The sequence below is a fragment of the Elephas maximus genome, chromosome 24, assembly GCF_024166365.1.
Source record: "Elephas maximus indicus isolate mEleMax1 chromosome 24, mEleMax1 primary haplotype, whole genome shotgun sequence".
NCBI lineage: Eukaryota > Metazoa > Chordata > Mammalia > Proboscidea > Elephantidae > Elephas > Elephas maximus.
The window spans coordinates 565372-581582 of NC_064842.1; the positions used below are offsets into that span (position 1 = coordinate 565372).

Below are 16211 nucleotides of genomic sequence, written 5' to 3' on the forward strand. Positions count from 1 at the left end.
TAATAAGGGTGACGGCACCTAGAGTTGTTAGCCGCGAAGAAAAGAAAGGTGAGGTGAAATAGGAAATGGTCTCTGGTGGAATCTATCGTGTCATGTGAGCACAAGTCAGCAGCCTGGGCAGGACCTGGGCTTTGGATGCCCGTCCTGGAGGTGGACGAAGACCAGCACTGAGTCGCCACTTTTCTTTTAAAGCCTGGTACAAGTTAAAAAAGTAAAATTATATGCTCACACTAGATTTTAAAGTGGGGAATTATTAATTATAATAAAGTTGTAGGCTTGTGTAATATTTTGTAGTTAATCATATCAGAAGTATTTACATTTCAAAGAATACTTCCTAAGAACAAAAAATACTGGGATAAGCTTAGGATACAATTCTACATTCCTCAAAGTTGCCGAGTCAGCATCGAAAGATGCCTGATACAGATCCCCATATCGGGACGCGAGGCTTCGGAATTCTTCCATGGAGTGTTTCATCTACAAAGGGAGAAAATGATCAGTTATGACAAACACGCTCTCATTATCGTGTAAACAATCAAACCATAGCAAAAACTCATCCTGAAAACAATAAAAATCCAAATAATATTTGAATTTTCATTGCCATTCCATTCTATAAAACCCACAAAGGTGAAAAATGAAACTATAAATGTTCACAAAATTACAGTAATTTATACGTGATATACAGAAACAGAAAACATTTGTATTCTTAGCTTCTTCTAGTTCCACTAAAATCACATAGTTATAAACATTCCCAAGTTTCTTTAAAATATCGTTTCCCTTTACATAAAGGTAGCATCTACCGAGACATCGTCACTTTGTTGTCTTCTCTAATAACACATCAGCCTATTTCTGGCAAGACCCAAAACCCAAACCAAACCCACTGCCGTCAAGTTGATCCCGACTCACAGCAACCCTACAGGAACAGAGAAGAACGGCCGGCCCCATAGGGTTTCCAAGGCCGTAAATCTTTATGGAAGCAGGCTGCCACATCTTTCTCCTACGGAGCGGCTGGTGGGTTCAAACCACTGACCTTCTGGTTAGCCACAGAGCACTTTAACCACTGCACCACCAGGGCTCCTTTTGAGTTAATAAGTAGTATCTGATAATAAATGTCCGAGAGTCAAATCACTGATTTTAACTTTCTGAATTTCTCATCTCACAACTAACCTCAAAACCTCTGAAGTGTAAATAAAATCTCCACTGAACAGAAAATCAAAACACACCTGATTGGAGATGCGACCACATCTCTGAAGGTCATTTCCCAAGGTCATGGCAACTGTAGTGGCGATTGCGGGTGGGGGGCTTGTCTTTAGGCTGTTACAAGTACAGATCAGCTGGGAGAAGGCTTGCAGAAGGTCAATTCTGAGTTTAACAAATTCACACTGAAAACTTAAAGGATTCAGTGGTGTACTGGCAGCCTGGAAAAAAAAAAAGGATTTAAGACAAAGTAAACTAACAACAAGATGGTACAGCACCAAGTATTTGTCACAATTTGTTGAAAGGGCAACAGTTTTAACACTGATGGATAAACAGTTAAATTATAAGGCAAATTATGTAACATCAGAAAGAAAAACTTATTGCTATTAGCATCAATCCTAAAGAGCTGTATGTTCCAATAACATTCAAAGGTTTCTCACTTGCCCTGCTCACAACAGATCCTACTACAGGTGAGACGGCTGGATCATGATCCGTAAGATGTCACTGCGAGACGGATGCTGCAAGGGTATTAGCAGCCCCGCCAAATCCCCCTATCACCTTCCTAACCTAAAATTCTCATCATTTGAATTATTAACAGAATTTTTAAAAGTTGGGGGGGGAGGGTAGTTTAAGGGCAAAAAAGAATGTTTCTAGATAATCATTGTTTTAAAAAAAAAAATTCCTTCAAAGCTGCTTTCTTTCACTGCTAGCTCTGATTAATTCTGAAGGCTATTTCTGAGTGGACACTTCAGAAAGCACTGAGAGGCCAGCCACCAAGGAGGAAGAGGCGACAATACAAAGGTACACCCAGGGGTCTGTAGGAGAAAGACCTGGCAACCTGCTTCCATCAAGATTACAGCCAGAAAACCCCACGGGGACGTTCTGCTCTGTCACATGGGGTTGCTACGAGTGGGAATCGACTTGACGGCACACAACGACAACAACAACATATTAAAGAAATTAAAAAGCAAGTTAGAGAATCCTGGCGGGAGCCAGAAAATATAAAAAAATTAAATGGAAATTCTATAATTAAAAAAACCACAATAAATGAATTAAGAGTGCAAAGAACAGGTATGACAGTCAATTAGACCCAGCTGAAGGCAGAATTATTAAATTGGAAGATAGGTTAGAAGAAAACATTTACAGTGAATTATGGAGAGATAAAGGGATGGAAAATGCAGAAGAAAATGTAAGAGACACGGAAAAGAACATGTAAAAGAGAAAAGGACAGAAGCAAGACTGAAGAACTAATGACTAAATTTCCAAAAGTGATCAAAATAATCAAGCCATAGATAAAGCACTATGAACCCTAGAGGGCTTTTACATAACTGCCAGTGGGCACATAAAATAGAAACCATCATGGGCAACTGTTTAGCAATACCTATTAAAGCTGAACCTAAGCATGTCTGATGACACAGCACTACCACCGAGAAGAAATACACACCTAAAACCAAAAGGCGTGTATGAGAAGGTTCACGGTTGAATTAAGTCAAATGCTCCTCAACAGAGAAATGGACAAACAGGTTATGTAACAGTCATCTGGTAGAACACCATACACCAGTGAAAATGAATGGACTGCAGTATGCGACAACAACAACAAAAATGAATCACACAAACACAGTGCTGAGGAAAATAAGCTAGAATAAAAAAATACTGCAAGATTCCTTAAAAAATGCTGAAAATAAGGCACAACTAATCTATAGATTTAGAAATCAAAATACCGGTTACCTCTGGGGAGAAGGGTAAAGGAAGTCATTTGAAGGGGGCTAAGGAGCCTTTTGGAGTGTTGGTAACATTCTTCTCAGCCTGAATGTCTTTGTGATGATTCACCGTGCTATGTATTTTCTGTAGGTATTGCTCAGAAAAACATGGACAAGCAGAGAATTGACTCACCGTCTGAGGAAAACGGTGTAATGATAATGAATACAGGATCAACCCTACTCAACTCCTATTTTGCCTCCATATTTGTATAATATCTTCAAACTGGAAAAAGTTGAACAAATATGGTTAAGAAGATATTAAAGCCCAAAACAAGTGGTAAGTGAAGACCAAATGCTACAAGTCCACATTTCCAGGCACAGAGGCATTTGTGAGCTGAAAACCCACAAAGAACAGGCCACGTGTATAAGTGAAATTATAGAATATATGCTTAATGTCACCCCTTAGAGAACATGCATTTACATTAACAAAATGGAAATCATACGGAGGCAGCTGATCAGGAAGACAGATGTCAGACTAGAGAAGAAAAGGTTTAGAGGAAACATGATACTTGTTTTTCAAATATATAATTGGTTGCCATTTGCAAGACAAAAAGTATTATATTCTGTTGGTGCTGAGGTCACAGAAAGGACTTAGAAGTGAAGCGATGGAGGAGGTAAACTTAGATTTAATATAAGGTAGAATTCCTAATGGCTGTGGGTTTCAAAAAACAAAGGACAAATAATCCCATACTTCCTTCTTGCTCTTCCATTTTCTTCAACAAATATTTACTGTCTGCCAAGTGCCAGGCACTTTACTAGGTGTTCCAGACAAAATGATGGATGAGACAGATAGAATCTCTGTCCTCATGGAACCTCAGAGTTCTAGAGAAAAAGGCAATAAAGCAAGCCACAATTATAAAGTGTGGTTAGTGCTAGAGGGTAGTAAGGAAGAACCTAATCCAGAGTGCAGTATCTTGGTCAGGTTGTATCAAGCTGCCATCTAAAGGACACACAGCAGTTAACCAAGTAAAAGAGAGAAGGAGAAAGGCAGGAGTGGAGAGGTAGGGGCAAGAATGTTTTAGGCAGTAAGCAGGACAGCAGGAGAAGACAGACCTTTCCTGAAGGAGGCAGGAGGCAGCGAAATGAGGACATGGCAGGGAAACAACGCGTTCAACGCTGGACACTTAAAACATCTGAATCACCTGCCAGCTGCTGTTCATGCAGAGATTGTCGTCCAACACTGGTCTGCAGCTCAGAAGAAAGGTGCAGAAATCATCAACACACAAGTGTTAACAGAAGCCGTCAGTGGACGAGACTGATTAAGACAGCATGTGAAAGGAGATGAGAAGAGGGCCCAGGGAGGAAGACCAAGAATCCTCTTAACACTGCAGAGAATGTTGAGAAAAACTACTTACATCCTCTTTAAATTCCCTTCCAACTCCACGATTCCCATACACCAGGGTAATAACCACTGACTCTAATACTGAGCAGCTAAAACAACCTATTCCATTCACATTTTCCTTTCTATCTTCTTCAAGTCGAAAGGACTTCAGGTATCATGAGATTAAACCCTTCATCTGGTGAGGGAAAACTAAGGCTTAGAAAGGTTATATGACTAGCAAAGGGTCACAGAGCTAGCTAAAGTGTATTAGAACAGGTAACAAAAGATGGACATTTGGGGAACTGGATAGCAAAAATAATGCCGATGTTAAAAGTTAAAAAAATCGTCATTAACATCGAACACTTATGATGTGTTAGGTGCTATTCTAAGCACTTGTCATGGATCGAATCGTGTCCCTCAAAAATGTGTCAACTTGGTTAGGCCACGACTCCCAGTATTGTATGGTCGTCTTCCATTTTGTGATCGATATAATTTTCCTATATGGCGTAAATCCTAATCTCTGTCTGTGGTTAATAAGGCAAGATTGGATTGTGTTAAAGAGGATTAGGGTGAAATTATAACACCCTTGCTCAGGTCACATCCCTGACCCAATGTAAAGGGAGTTTCCCTGGGTGTGGCCCGTACCACCTTTTATCTTAAAAGAAATAAAAGGAAGGGGAAGAAAGCAGAGAGCCGGGGACCACATACCACCAAGAAAGTAATGCCGGGAGCAGAGCACATCCTTTGGACCTGGGGTTCCTGCATGGAGAAGCTCCTAGTCCAGGGGAAGATTGATGAGAAGGACTTTCCTCCAGCGATGAGAGAGAGAGAGGAAGCCCTCCCCTGGAGCTGATGCCCTGAATTTGGACTCCCAGCCTAGTAGACTGTGAGAAAATAAATTTCTCTTTGTTAAAGCCACCCACTTGTGTTATTTCTGTTACAGCAGCACTAGATGACTAAGATGGTACTTAATAAACATTATCTCATCTGTTCTCTATAACAACCCTAGGGAAGTCAGTACTATTATTATCTTCATTTTATAGACATGGAAACAGAGACACAGAGAGGTTAAAGTAACTTTACCAAGGTGGCGCAGTTAGGATTTAAATCCAGGCGGAAGCTCTACGGCCTGTCTTCCTAATCACTATACTATCCTGTCTTCCAGAAACATCATGAAACCCTGGTGGCATAGTGGTTAAGAGCTATGTCTCATAACAAAAAGGTTGGCAGTTTGAAACTTAGAAACCCTATGGGGGCAGTTCTACTCTGTCCTGCGGGGTCACTATGAGTCGGAACTGACTTGACTGCACCTAACGACAACAACATGCAATTCTGTCTGTCAACAGGGCCAAGGGCATCCTCAGCAATTCTGATGAAGCATCTCTTGTTACCGACCACTAAAGCCAGCATCACCACCTTCCCATCTCCGTGACAATCGGAAACACCCACGTACATTTCCAAATTGGGGGGGCGGGGGGGGCGGTAAACAGCTCTGATGGAGGGTCACTGCCTCAGAGCAGAGGTCACAACCTTGGTACTAGTGACACTGAACTGAACACTTCCTTGTGGAGGGGGTTGCTCTGTGCATCGTAGGATGTTCAGCAGCAACCCTAACCACCATCCACCAGACCCAACAGCACCCTGCCAAGTCATGGTGCCAAGGTGTCTCCAGGCACTGCCCAATGCTCCCGAGGGGTAAAATCATCCTTGCCTGAGAACCACTGCCCTAGAGGAGCCTTTGCAAAGGTGGAGTAAGACACACACCAGAGTGCTCACAGCAGTACTGTCTGTAACAGGAAAAGCCTCAACGTCCATCAACACTCGAATGGAAAAGGAAAGTGATGTATGTTCACAGAACACACACAGCTTCACATGAGCTATGTGGACGGATGAGTCTTAAAGAAACAATTTAGATGATCAAAGCAAATCAAATAAAAAAACACGATTCCTTTCTAAATAAAATTCAGAAACATGCAATATAAAATAGTACTTTGTTTAGAGTTACAAAAAAGTATGTTGAAATTATAAAGAAAAGCAAGGGGATGGTAAACACAACATTCAGGATAGTGGTTACCTTTGTGGGGCAGAAACAGGTATAAAAACAGGTGCACTCAGGAATTTCAAAGGTGATGATAATGTTTTGTTACTTAAAGTGGGCGCTAGGTAGATATTTGTTATAAGTATTTATTAAAACAAAACAAAACCAGCTGACATCGAGTAGATTCTGACTCGTGACAATCCCATGCGTTCCAGTTCTGTGACCTTTCAGAAGCAGGCTGCTAGGCTGCTCTTCCAAGGTGCCTTTGGGTGGGTTCAAATCACCAAACTTTTTCCTTACATATATATATATATATATATATACACACACACAAATAAAACGTAGGGTATAAAATATGTGTATAAAATATGTATATATATTGGATACATATTTATATTTATTTTATATTGGTATTTTATATAAATACTGGATAGTTTACATAAACAAATATAAAATACCTATTTAATATTTAGGGCCCCAGAGGGCACAAACAGATAAGTGTTCAGCTGTTAATCAAAGGTTGGCAGTTCGAGTCTATCTAGAGGTGCCTTGGAAGAAAGACCTGGCAGCAATCTGCTTCGAAAAATCAGCCACTGAAAACCCCACAGAACACAGTTCTACTCTGACACACACGGGGTCATCATGATTCAAAATCAACTCAATGGCAACTGGTTTGGTTTTTGGTTATCCAGTATTTAACAACTCAAACCAAAAACACCAAACCCGTTGCCGTTGAGTCGATTCCAACTAATAGCAACCCTAAAGGACACAGAAGAACTGCTCCACAGGGTTCCCAAGGAGCAGCTGGTGGATTTGAACTGCTGATCTTTTAGCCGCTGTGCTCTTAACCACTGCGCTACCAGAGCTCCTTATTTAATAGCAACAAAATCAAGAAACATAAAAAAGAAACCATTGTGGGCAGAATGCTAAGCAGGCTGCTGTGATTCTCACCCCACAAGAATTCCAACGGAGTATGACATGGATGATGCATTTTAAGGACGTAATTTAAGTACCCAACGAGATGATTCTAAGTTAATCAAAAGGGAAATTAATCTGCATGGGCCTGACCCAATCAGGTGAGCGCTTTAAAAGAGGATTTAGAAGATGGAGATTCTCCTGCTAGCCCTGAAGAGGCAAGCTCCCAGGAGGTCCAAAGCTATGAGGAAATAAATTCTGGCAACAACTACAGGTGCTCAGAAGAGAAACCCAAGCCTCAGATGAGACTGGCCCAGCCGACATCTTGACTGAAGCTTTGTGAGACCATGAGCAGAGGACCAAGCTAAGCCATGTCAGGACTTCTGACCCACGAAAACTGTGAAATAAAGAATAGGTGTTGTTTTAAGGCACTAAATCTGGGGTTATTTATTACACAGAGCATAAAACCAAAACCAAACCCACTGCCGTTGAGTCGGTTCTGACTCATAGCGACCCTTATATAGAACACTAACGTAAACACTTTTTAATTTTCATTCCTGAGACAAGTCTATCATTAATCACCGTTGGGAAATTAAACACCCAGTGTCACTACTGGATCCTCGTAAGCACAGAATTTTGAACTTCTATTAAGTTTGTTGCTTTTTGGCAAGACTGTTATAGCTGTACTATCTCAGGTATACATCATTCATGCATCAGGGAGTAAAAGGCCATCCCAGGCTCACACCCACTCAGCTAAAAGGACAGAAAACTACTGCCAAAGCCACATTTCCCAAGTGAACAGATTTTTTAAAAGCAATCTTAAAACAAACAAAAAACACTGATAGTACACTACCATCAGAAATGTGGGAAGCTTAAAATGACTGTAAGGATCATAACACCCTCCCTCCACTCTCAGGTGGAGAAACATTTCTTGTGTTGTGTATCCCCAAGCCCCGTGTCTGGCACATAGCAAGTACCTGCAATCTGTTCAATAAGGTTCAAAAGGGAACGTGTGAGGCTCAATGGCCTGCCTGAGGTCACACTGTGTTGGCAGCAGAGCTGAGACTAAGACAAGGACCTCACGCCTGCCGCTCAAGTGCTTTCTTCCTACATCAGAGTTCAGTCCTTAATTACTGCCAAGCCTCATTAAATGCACAAACCACACAAGTCATTAAGACAGACTACTAAATATGTCAACAGAATTTTTCATAAAATCAATCCTATCTGCCCTGCTGTGAGCCTCTGTTTCAGTTCTTACTGCTTTTACTGAACCGAACGATAAACAGTCTTCTGCCCCACAAAAACTGGAAGACGGAACAGTTCTAGTGATCTGGACCAACAATTGGATGTTGTGATTTTCTGAGGCATTAATTAACCTGATGTTAGCAACAACAATCTTTTCCCAGAATGATCAACCCATTGCCATCAAGTCAATTCCAACTCACAGCAACCCTAGAGAAGAGGAGAACTGCCCTGTAGTGTTTTCCAAGGAGTGGCTGGTGGTTTCTAACTACTGACTTTTTAGTTAGCAGCTGAGCTCTTAACCACCGTGCCACCAGGGCTCTAGAATAATCAAGAGGGAAGAATTCATGGAGTCATGGTGCCTTTAAGACAGAGAGGGGGTTGTATTCCTGTTTTAAGCAGCAGCCAATCCTAGTTTAAAAAACCATACTTCAAAAACTATGCTCCCCGTAATATTCTGAGTATTTTGTATCTTGGGTGACATCTGCTTATTCTTTGTTCTACATTGAAGCATTTCTTTGGGAAGAGCCCATCATTAAAAATATTCTAGATGTGTGGTAAACACATATAAATATCTATCAAAAGTTTTAAACCCCCATCTAAATATATATAATTCTAAAAGCTGTGTGATATCTAAAAAATGTTAACTGCTGATTATATAAACTCTTTACCTTTAAAGGCAAAAAGCTCTTGAATTAACACAAAAAGTGCTCATTTCAGGGAACAGGTTCCTGACACACGGCAAATCTCAAGGGAACATCAGAAATGTTAAGGATCTGCTCTCCCCTACGTTTCACTGCTGCCTGGTAACTTGGAGGAGACAAGCGTTGCCGAGGGGTAACAATCTCAACACCAGCCACCCCTGATCAAGCGTCGCCGAGGGGTAACAGTCTCAACACCAGCCACCCCTGATGGCCACTTCTTCGCTGACATGGCAACAACCCTATTTTCTCAGTCAGCAGCTGGAACGGTGAAGCAGGGGTGGGGTTTTATGCCGAAGGTGGTGCCACCCGGCTGGGGTCTCACTAACCAGAGCCTGGGAAGGGAAGAGCTTGATCTCCGCACCACGAATCCTTCTGCACAGACTGAGCCACTGTCTTCCTAGTTGGTACCCAGTACTTCATGAACACAAAGTGATAAACTTACCAATCCCTGCATGTTCAGAAAGTTTCTCAAGGCAGTTAAGACAGGCTAATCCCAAAGGAGAAGGGGAACAATTCTCACAGGAGTTCTCCTCAGCAAAGGAGAAGGAAGAGGACTTACTGTTAGGGAGGCAATCCCTTTGTGGTAGAATTTTAAAGACTCAGCAATGCAAGAAAGCGCTGAACTACAATCCTCCTCCTGCAGCCCAGTGAGACACTGCTCTGCTTGGGAGAACTCCTTCAAACTGTTCAGCCAAAAGTAGAAGTGTTCTGAGGCCACCTGAGTCAGCAAGCTCTGATAAAGCTCTCTGGCCATGTCATGGTTACCCTGAAAAAGGAAAAGAAGAGGCGCGCGGTGAGCCCCCAAAAAGCGGATGCGGCAGCTAAAGATAAACCCGAACCTTGGATAAGTTTTAGCAATCATTCCTCATATTATGTAATTCTTTGAGACTCAGTCTGAAGATTTCCTCAGAGAAAATATGATGAACTGCTTTTATGTAACACAATGCCTGAAGTTCTTTATTAAACAGTTCCAACCAGAGAGAAAATAAATGAAATTAGCTATAACCCAAGTCTAGAATTTTAGACCGAAGTACAGAAAGTAAAAATACTGCATTTTCATGCAAATAGCACGTGCCTTCTATGTTTGCTTGCCAACTATACCCTCCCCCACCCCCCACAAGGTACTTCTGTAAGAACTGCTATGCCAATTTTTTTTTTACGTGATGTTGTAAAAAAAAAAAAAAAAACTAACATAGTGTGCTTACAAAAATACTTTGCGGGGAGGGGGGCAGACATGACTGGCAAACAAACGTAGGTGGTTCAAGTTATCTGCGTAAAAATACAGTATTCACTGTACAGGCAGTCCCCAGATTATAAACATCAAACTTACATACGACCGGTAGTTACGAACTAACCCTGTAAAGGCTGTTATATCAAAAATTTGAACTACATACAACAGTTCATAATAACTAACGGGCACTGCTTTGAGACGCGATCAAAGCATTACTATTATTATATAAAACATGTTTTGGTGTATCTGGAAGTGTTTAATTTTTTTTATGCATAGAAAGGTACACCATATACTAAGACAAACCTTTGTCTAACTGACCTTAGATACAAACTGTACCTAAGTGTTCTGACTTACATACAAATTTGACTTAAAAGGCGGTTAGAAACAGAACTCGTTCATAAACCGGCAGACTGCCTGTATGTCATTTTGGATAAGCTACTGAGTGTGCGTGTGGCGGGGGGGGTCCAATAAGTAATTATCAAGAGAAGCAGTACTGGCCTCCACCTCGGGGTGTCCGGAAAGGTGTAAAATTGGAGTTTGCTCATCACAGTGACTGTGGTGAGGGCACCCGCATATTGGAGGGGGCACCACTTCATGCCTGGGGACCCTGCAATGCTGGGAAGGGTAGGGCCGCACCAAATCATGAACTGTCCTGCCAACAGCACTCCTCTCCAGCTGAGACACTGTAAACTGAGGACACCTGCCTCGATCACAGAGTAATGCCCCTCAGTCTCCTTCCTTTCTGTATTTCTCCCCAAGCTCCACGGTTCCTAATAAAATTAATAAACTGTCAGACTTCTCATACGGCTGAGAAGGCAGAGTATGTGCAATCTCATTTCCACGGAGGGTAAGTTTGGGGAGAGAAAGGTAAGAGGTGGGGAGTGCTGACAGACGGGGACAGAGGAGGACAGAGGGCGGGAGGCAGCCCTCCTCACGAGGACACAGGGCAAATGGCAGATCACACAGCCTGCAGCCAGAGAAGAGTTCAGACTGTCCATCTTCCTGTAGAACTTCCCCATGACAACGATACACACCAGCAACACGTGTCATTAATGTATGTTAGAAATCCCTCATCATCTTTCAGATCTCTGACTAAAAGATATTCCCACCTTTACGTCCAGTTCTGACTCTGACTAGAAATCACACGACCTAAGGCTTCTAACCTGGCATTTCCACCAACCCAGCCTACCCACAGGGATAGTACCCACCATTGTGGATGCTTTCCACCAACCCAGCCTACCCACAGGGATAGTACCCACCATCCTGGACGCTTTCCACCAACCCGGCCTACCCACAGGGATAGCACCCACCATCCTGGACGCTTTCCACCAACCCGGCCTACCCACAGGGATAGCACCCACCATCCTGGACGCTTTCCACCAACCCGGCCTACCCACAGGGATAGCACCCACCATCCTGGACGCTTTCCACCAACCCGGCCTACCCACAGGGATAGCACCCACCATCCTGGATGCTTTCCACCAACCCAGCCTACCCACAGGGATAGTACCCACCATCCTGGACGCCTGTCTGGCGATCCGGTACACAGTCCATCCATTAGATACACTCTCAAGCTGCTGTTTAATCACTGCTTTTACTTCGGCAGATAATGCTTTCTGACTGGCTACGAAAATCACAGTAGCCAAACTCACCTAACAGCAAGCAAGAAGTAAGAAAATCATATTAATTCTATCAAATGTCAGGGATAACCTACCCAAAAGAGAGAAAAAATAATTCAAGACCATCAAAAAGAATAAAATGTTTTCCAGTAACATTTATGAATTTATCATTGTGAACTCACTAAGCAATTTATTTCACTGACTCAGAGCACTGTCTGTAATAGCAAATAATTAGAAATAATGCTCATAAATATGGAGAAATCAATGACATAATTGCACGTTGAAATGAATTAGATACACGTATTAACAAAGACAATTCACACAAAAAAAGGCAAAATACAAAAGATTAAATGTTGTTCTTATAAGCCCTCGAGTTGACTCTGACCCGTGCTGTTGTTGCCTTTAGGTGCCGTCGAGTCAGTTCTGACTCCTGGCGACCCATGGACTAGAGAAGGAAACACTGTCCTGTCCTACACCACCCTTTTCATCTCTGCTATGTTTGAGCCCATTGTTGCTGCCACTTTGTCAATCCATCTCGTTGAGGGTCTTCCTCTTTTTCACTGACCCTCTACTTTACCAAACATGATGTCCTTCTCCAGGGACTGGTCCCTCCTGGTAACATGTCCAAAGTACATGAGATGAAGTCTCGCCATCCATGCTTCTAAGGAGCATTCTGGCTGTACTTCTTCTGAGGCAGATTTGTTCATTCTTCTGGCAGTCCCTGGTATACTCAACATTCTCTGCCAACACCACAACTAAGAGGCATCAATTCTTTTCAGTCTTCCTTATTCACTGTCCAGCTTTTGCATGGATTTACGAGGCAGATGAAATTACAATGGCTTGGGTCAGGCGCACCTTAGTCCTCAAAGTGACATCTCTATTTTTTAATACTTTAAAGAAGTCCTTTGCAGCAGATTTGTCCAGTGCAATATGGCCTTTGATTTCTTGACCACTGCTTCTATGGGCGTTGACTGTGGATCCAAGTAAAATGAAATCCTTGACAACTTCAGTCTTTTCTCCATTTTTCATGATGTTGCTTATCGGTCCAGTTGTGAGGATTTTTGTTTTCTTTATGTTGAGGTGCAATCCATACTGAAGGGTGTGGTCTTTGATCTTCATCAGTAAGAGCTTCAAGCCCTCTTTGCTTTCAGCAAGAAAGGTTATGTCATCCGCATATCGCAGGTGGTTAATGAGTCTTCCTCCAATCCTGATGCCCTGTTCTTCTTCATATAGTCCAGTTTTTTGGATTTGTTCAGCATACAAAGTATGGTGAAAGGATGCACCCGTGATGCACACTTTTCCTGATTTTGAACCACCTAGTATCCCCTTGTTTTGCTCGAACGACTATCTCTTGGTCTACACACAGGTTCATCATGAGCTTAATTAAGTGTTCTGGAATTCCCATTCTTCGCAGCGTTATCCATAATTTGTTATGACCCACATGGTTGAATGCCTTTGCATAGTCGATAAAACACAGATAAACATCTTTCTGGTATTCTGCTTTCAGCCAAGATCCACCTGTCATTAGCAATGATATCCCTGGTTCCATGTCCTCTTCTGAATCCAGCTTGAATTTCTGGCAGTTCCCTGTCGACATACTGCTGCACCTGTTCCTGAACGATCTTCAGCATAGTTTTCACTGCGCGTGATATTAATGATACTGTTCAATATTTCCATATTCTGTTGGGTCATATTTCTTCAGACTGGGCACAAATATGGATCTCTTCCAACCAAATGGCCAGGTAATTGTCTTCCAAATCTCTTGGCATAGATGAGAAAGTACCTCCAGCACTGCATCCATCTGGTGAAACATCGCTATTGGTATTCTGTCAATTTCTGGAGCCTTGTTTATCGCCATGCCTTCCATGCAACTTGGACTTCTTTATTCAATACTATCAGTTCTTGATCATAGTGACCGCATATGACAGAGTAGAACTGCACCATAGGGTTTCCTAGGCTGCAATCTTTACGGGAGCAGATTGTCAGGTCTTTTCTCCGGAGCAGCAGCTGGTGGGTTCGAACTGCCAACCCTTCAGACAGCAGCTGAGTGCTTAACCATTGCACCGAAAGGGCTTCTTAGATGCCATGTAGTGTAACATTTACATAAACTAAAAAATATGCTAAATGCTACTGCATATTACTTAGGGATATATACTTATATAATAAAAGTATAGCAACATGCATGGGAATGGTAAACACCAAGCTCAGGACAGTGTTACGTCTGGGAGAAGGGAGGGAATACCACCAGGGAGTAATTTCCTTAAGCTGAGTGATGGATGCAAGAGTCTTCACTGTATAATTCCTTTTATTTTTTTTAAAACAATGTTTCATAGTTAAAAATTGTCTCAAAGTGAACAAAAAAGGGGTAAGAACATTAGTTCAAAATGCCACTTCAATAAAAAATAAATTTGGCTAAATGCCTCTTAGCATTTCGAGGCTGAGAGACACATCTGTGTTACCCTCATGACGTCACGCCCACAACCACTGCCATGTGATGATGAATCATCAGGGAAACCTTTTCTGACAGTGCCTCTGGAGGACTAAATGTAAAACAGGCAGGATAAGTCATCCATTTTACTTTTCCCAAGCCCTAAACTCAGATGAACTAAAACAATACGAAGTGGCCAACATACGGCTTAAGTGTAATTTATGCCAATTTAGAATGTGGCCCATTCTAAGCCTTGGAGAGCTTTATCACCTAAACATTATTACAGCTTCCACAGCTTGTTTCTTTTTAAAGCATCCACCTTTCCCAACTCCAGACATGCACAGAAGTCCAAGTTGGATCCTGAACAGATCAAGAGGTCCTGGTCCAATTTTTGTTCACTGTTGCCATTAGGTCTTCAACTTCTATTTTCTGAAGTACAAAATAGGGCTTAGTTCATTATTTGTTTGCTTTGTATAAAGAGAAAAAAATCTTCATTTTCATTTTGTCTTTGTAATGAACAAAATATGAGACCACAACCTTTGGCTACACTAAGCTGCCCTGACAGGTCTTAGGAAGAAAACAGTTTCAGATCTGAACTAAACTGGGCTCTCTAAATCAAATGTGAAGATAGTAAAATGCTCGTGTTTTTTTTTTTCAAAACTCTATTCTGACTTCAGCACTATTTTGAATATTATGTTTCATAACTAGAAACTGTTTGTGGTTGTCGGTCTCAGATAATTATTTTAACCTAAGTGGTACTGACTTCTTAAAGTAACTCCAACTAGACCAACCCCACTCACTCACAGCACATTCAAAAGGGAGCTCTTTACCAGAAGCTCTTGTTGCTTGTCTGTGGCGGACTGTCCGGTCACCTTGTAGAGCCCCACGAGGTCCCCGAGCATCCCATCGCCCAGCACTGGCAGCTGCATGGCGATGGCCGCCAGACAATGGCACATCAGGAGCCGGGCAGTGTCCTGGGCGCTGTGCAACTGCGTCAACAAGGCCTCAACCACTGGCTGGCTGAGATGGGGCCTGCCCTTGGCCAGCTTCACCATACAATTAAGAGCAATCTGCACATGAAAAAGAAAATAGATTAGTCAATTCTCTACACTGTGAAGGCGCTAAGTGAAGTTTTTTCAAAAAAGAACTTTGTATAGTTATTGAGGCAAAAATCAAGGATAAGGCTTTTTGTAGGCATTAACATTTTTCTTCATTAAGTAACACTTGAGGCATTGAATCCCATGTTAAGATTTGCAAAGTGCACCACGTGCACCACGTTTAAAACTAAAATAACACCAAGTTAGGAGCACGTATCACTGATTTCAATATAAGCATTAAAAAAAAAACCAATAAAGACTTGAGGATAAAATCATAAAAAATAATGCTGATGAGGTAAACAGATTCCAAATTAAATATCACCATTTTCACTACTTTCTAAAATGGTTTTTAAACTACCTATACCAGCATCACCCAGGATACTAATAAAAATATAGTTTCCTGGGCTCTGCCCAACTCAAACTTTATGAACTTTTTTTTTTTTTGGCAGGGGGAGAGGTGTTGGGGTAACTGAGAGCTTGTATTTAGAAAAGACACCCTCAGAGACTCTTAAACACACTCAAGTCAGGGAGAGGCTTCCAATTTTCTTCTCAAGTGAAATTGTTAGAGCTTCTGTTAGGTACTGGCTTCGCTATTATCTCAGTCACCAATGCTAGAAACTCAGAAGGCCTCTCACCTTACATAGAGAGCTGGCTGCTAAATC

General features: G+C 41.9%; 1 protein-coding gene across 1 annotated transcript in view; it reads right to left on the bottom strand.

The window, feature by feature from the left end:
* INTS7 (integrator complex subunit 7) overlaps positions 1 to 16211 on the bottom strand; it is a 113854-nt gene that overhangs the window by 37829 nt on the left and 59814 nt on the right. The window contains exons 11-15 of the mRNA XM_049867985.1: positions 15283 to 15522; positions 11920 to 12057; positions 9734 to 9940; positions 1221 to 1415; positions 371 to 474 (exon numbers count right to left, since the gene is read on the bottom strand). Of these exons, the coding sequence (XP_049723942.1) occupies positions 371 to 474; positions 1221 to 1415; positions 9734 to 9940; positions 11920 to 12057; positions 15283 to 15522 (884 nt within the window). The remainder of the gene's footprint in view (positions 1 to 370; positions 475 to 1220; positions 1416 to 9733; positions 9941 to 11919; positions 12058 to 15282; positions 15523 to 16211) is intronic.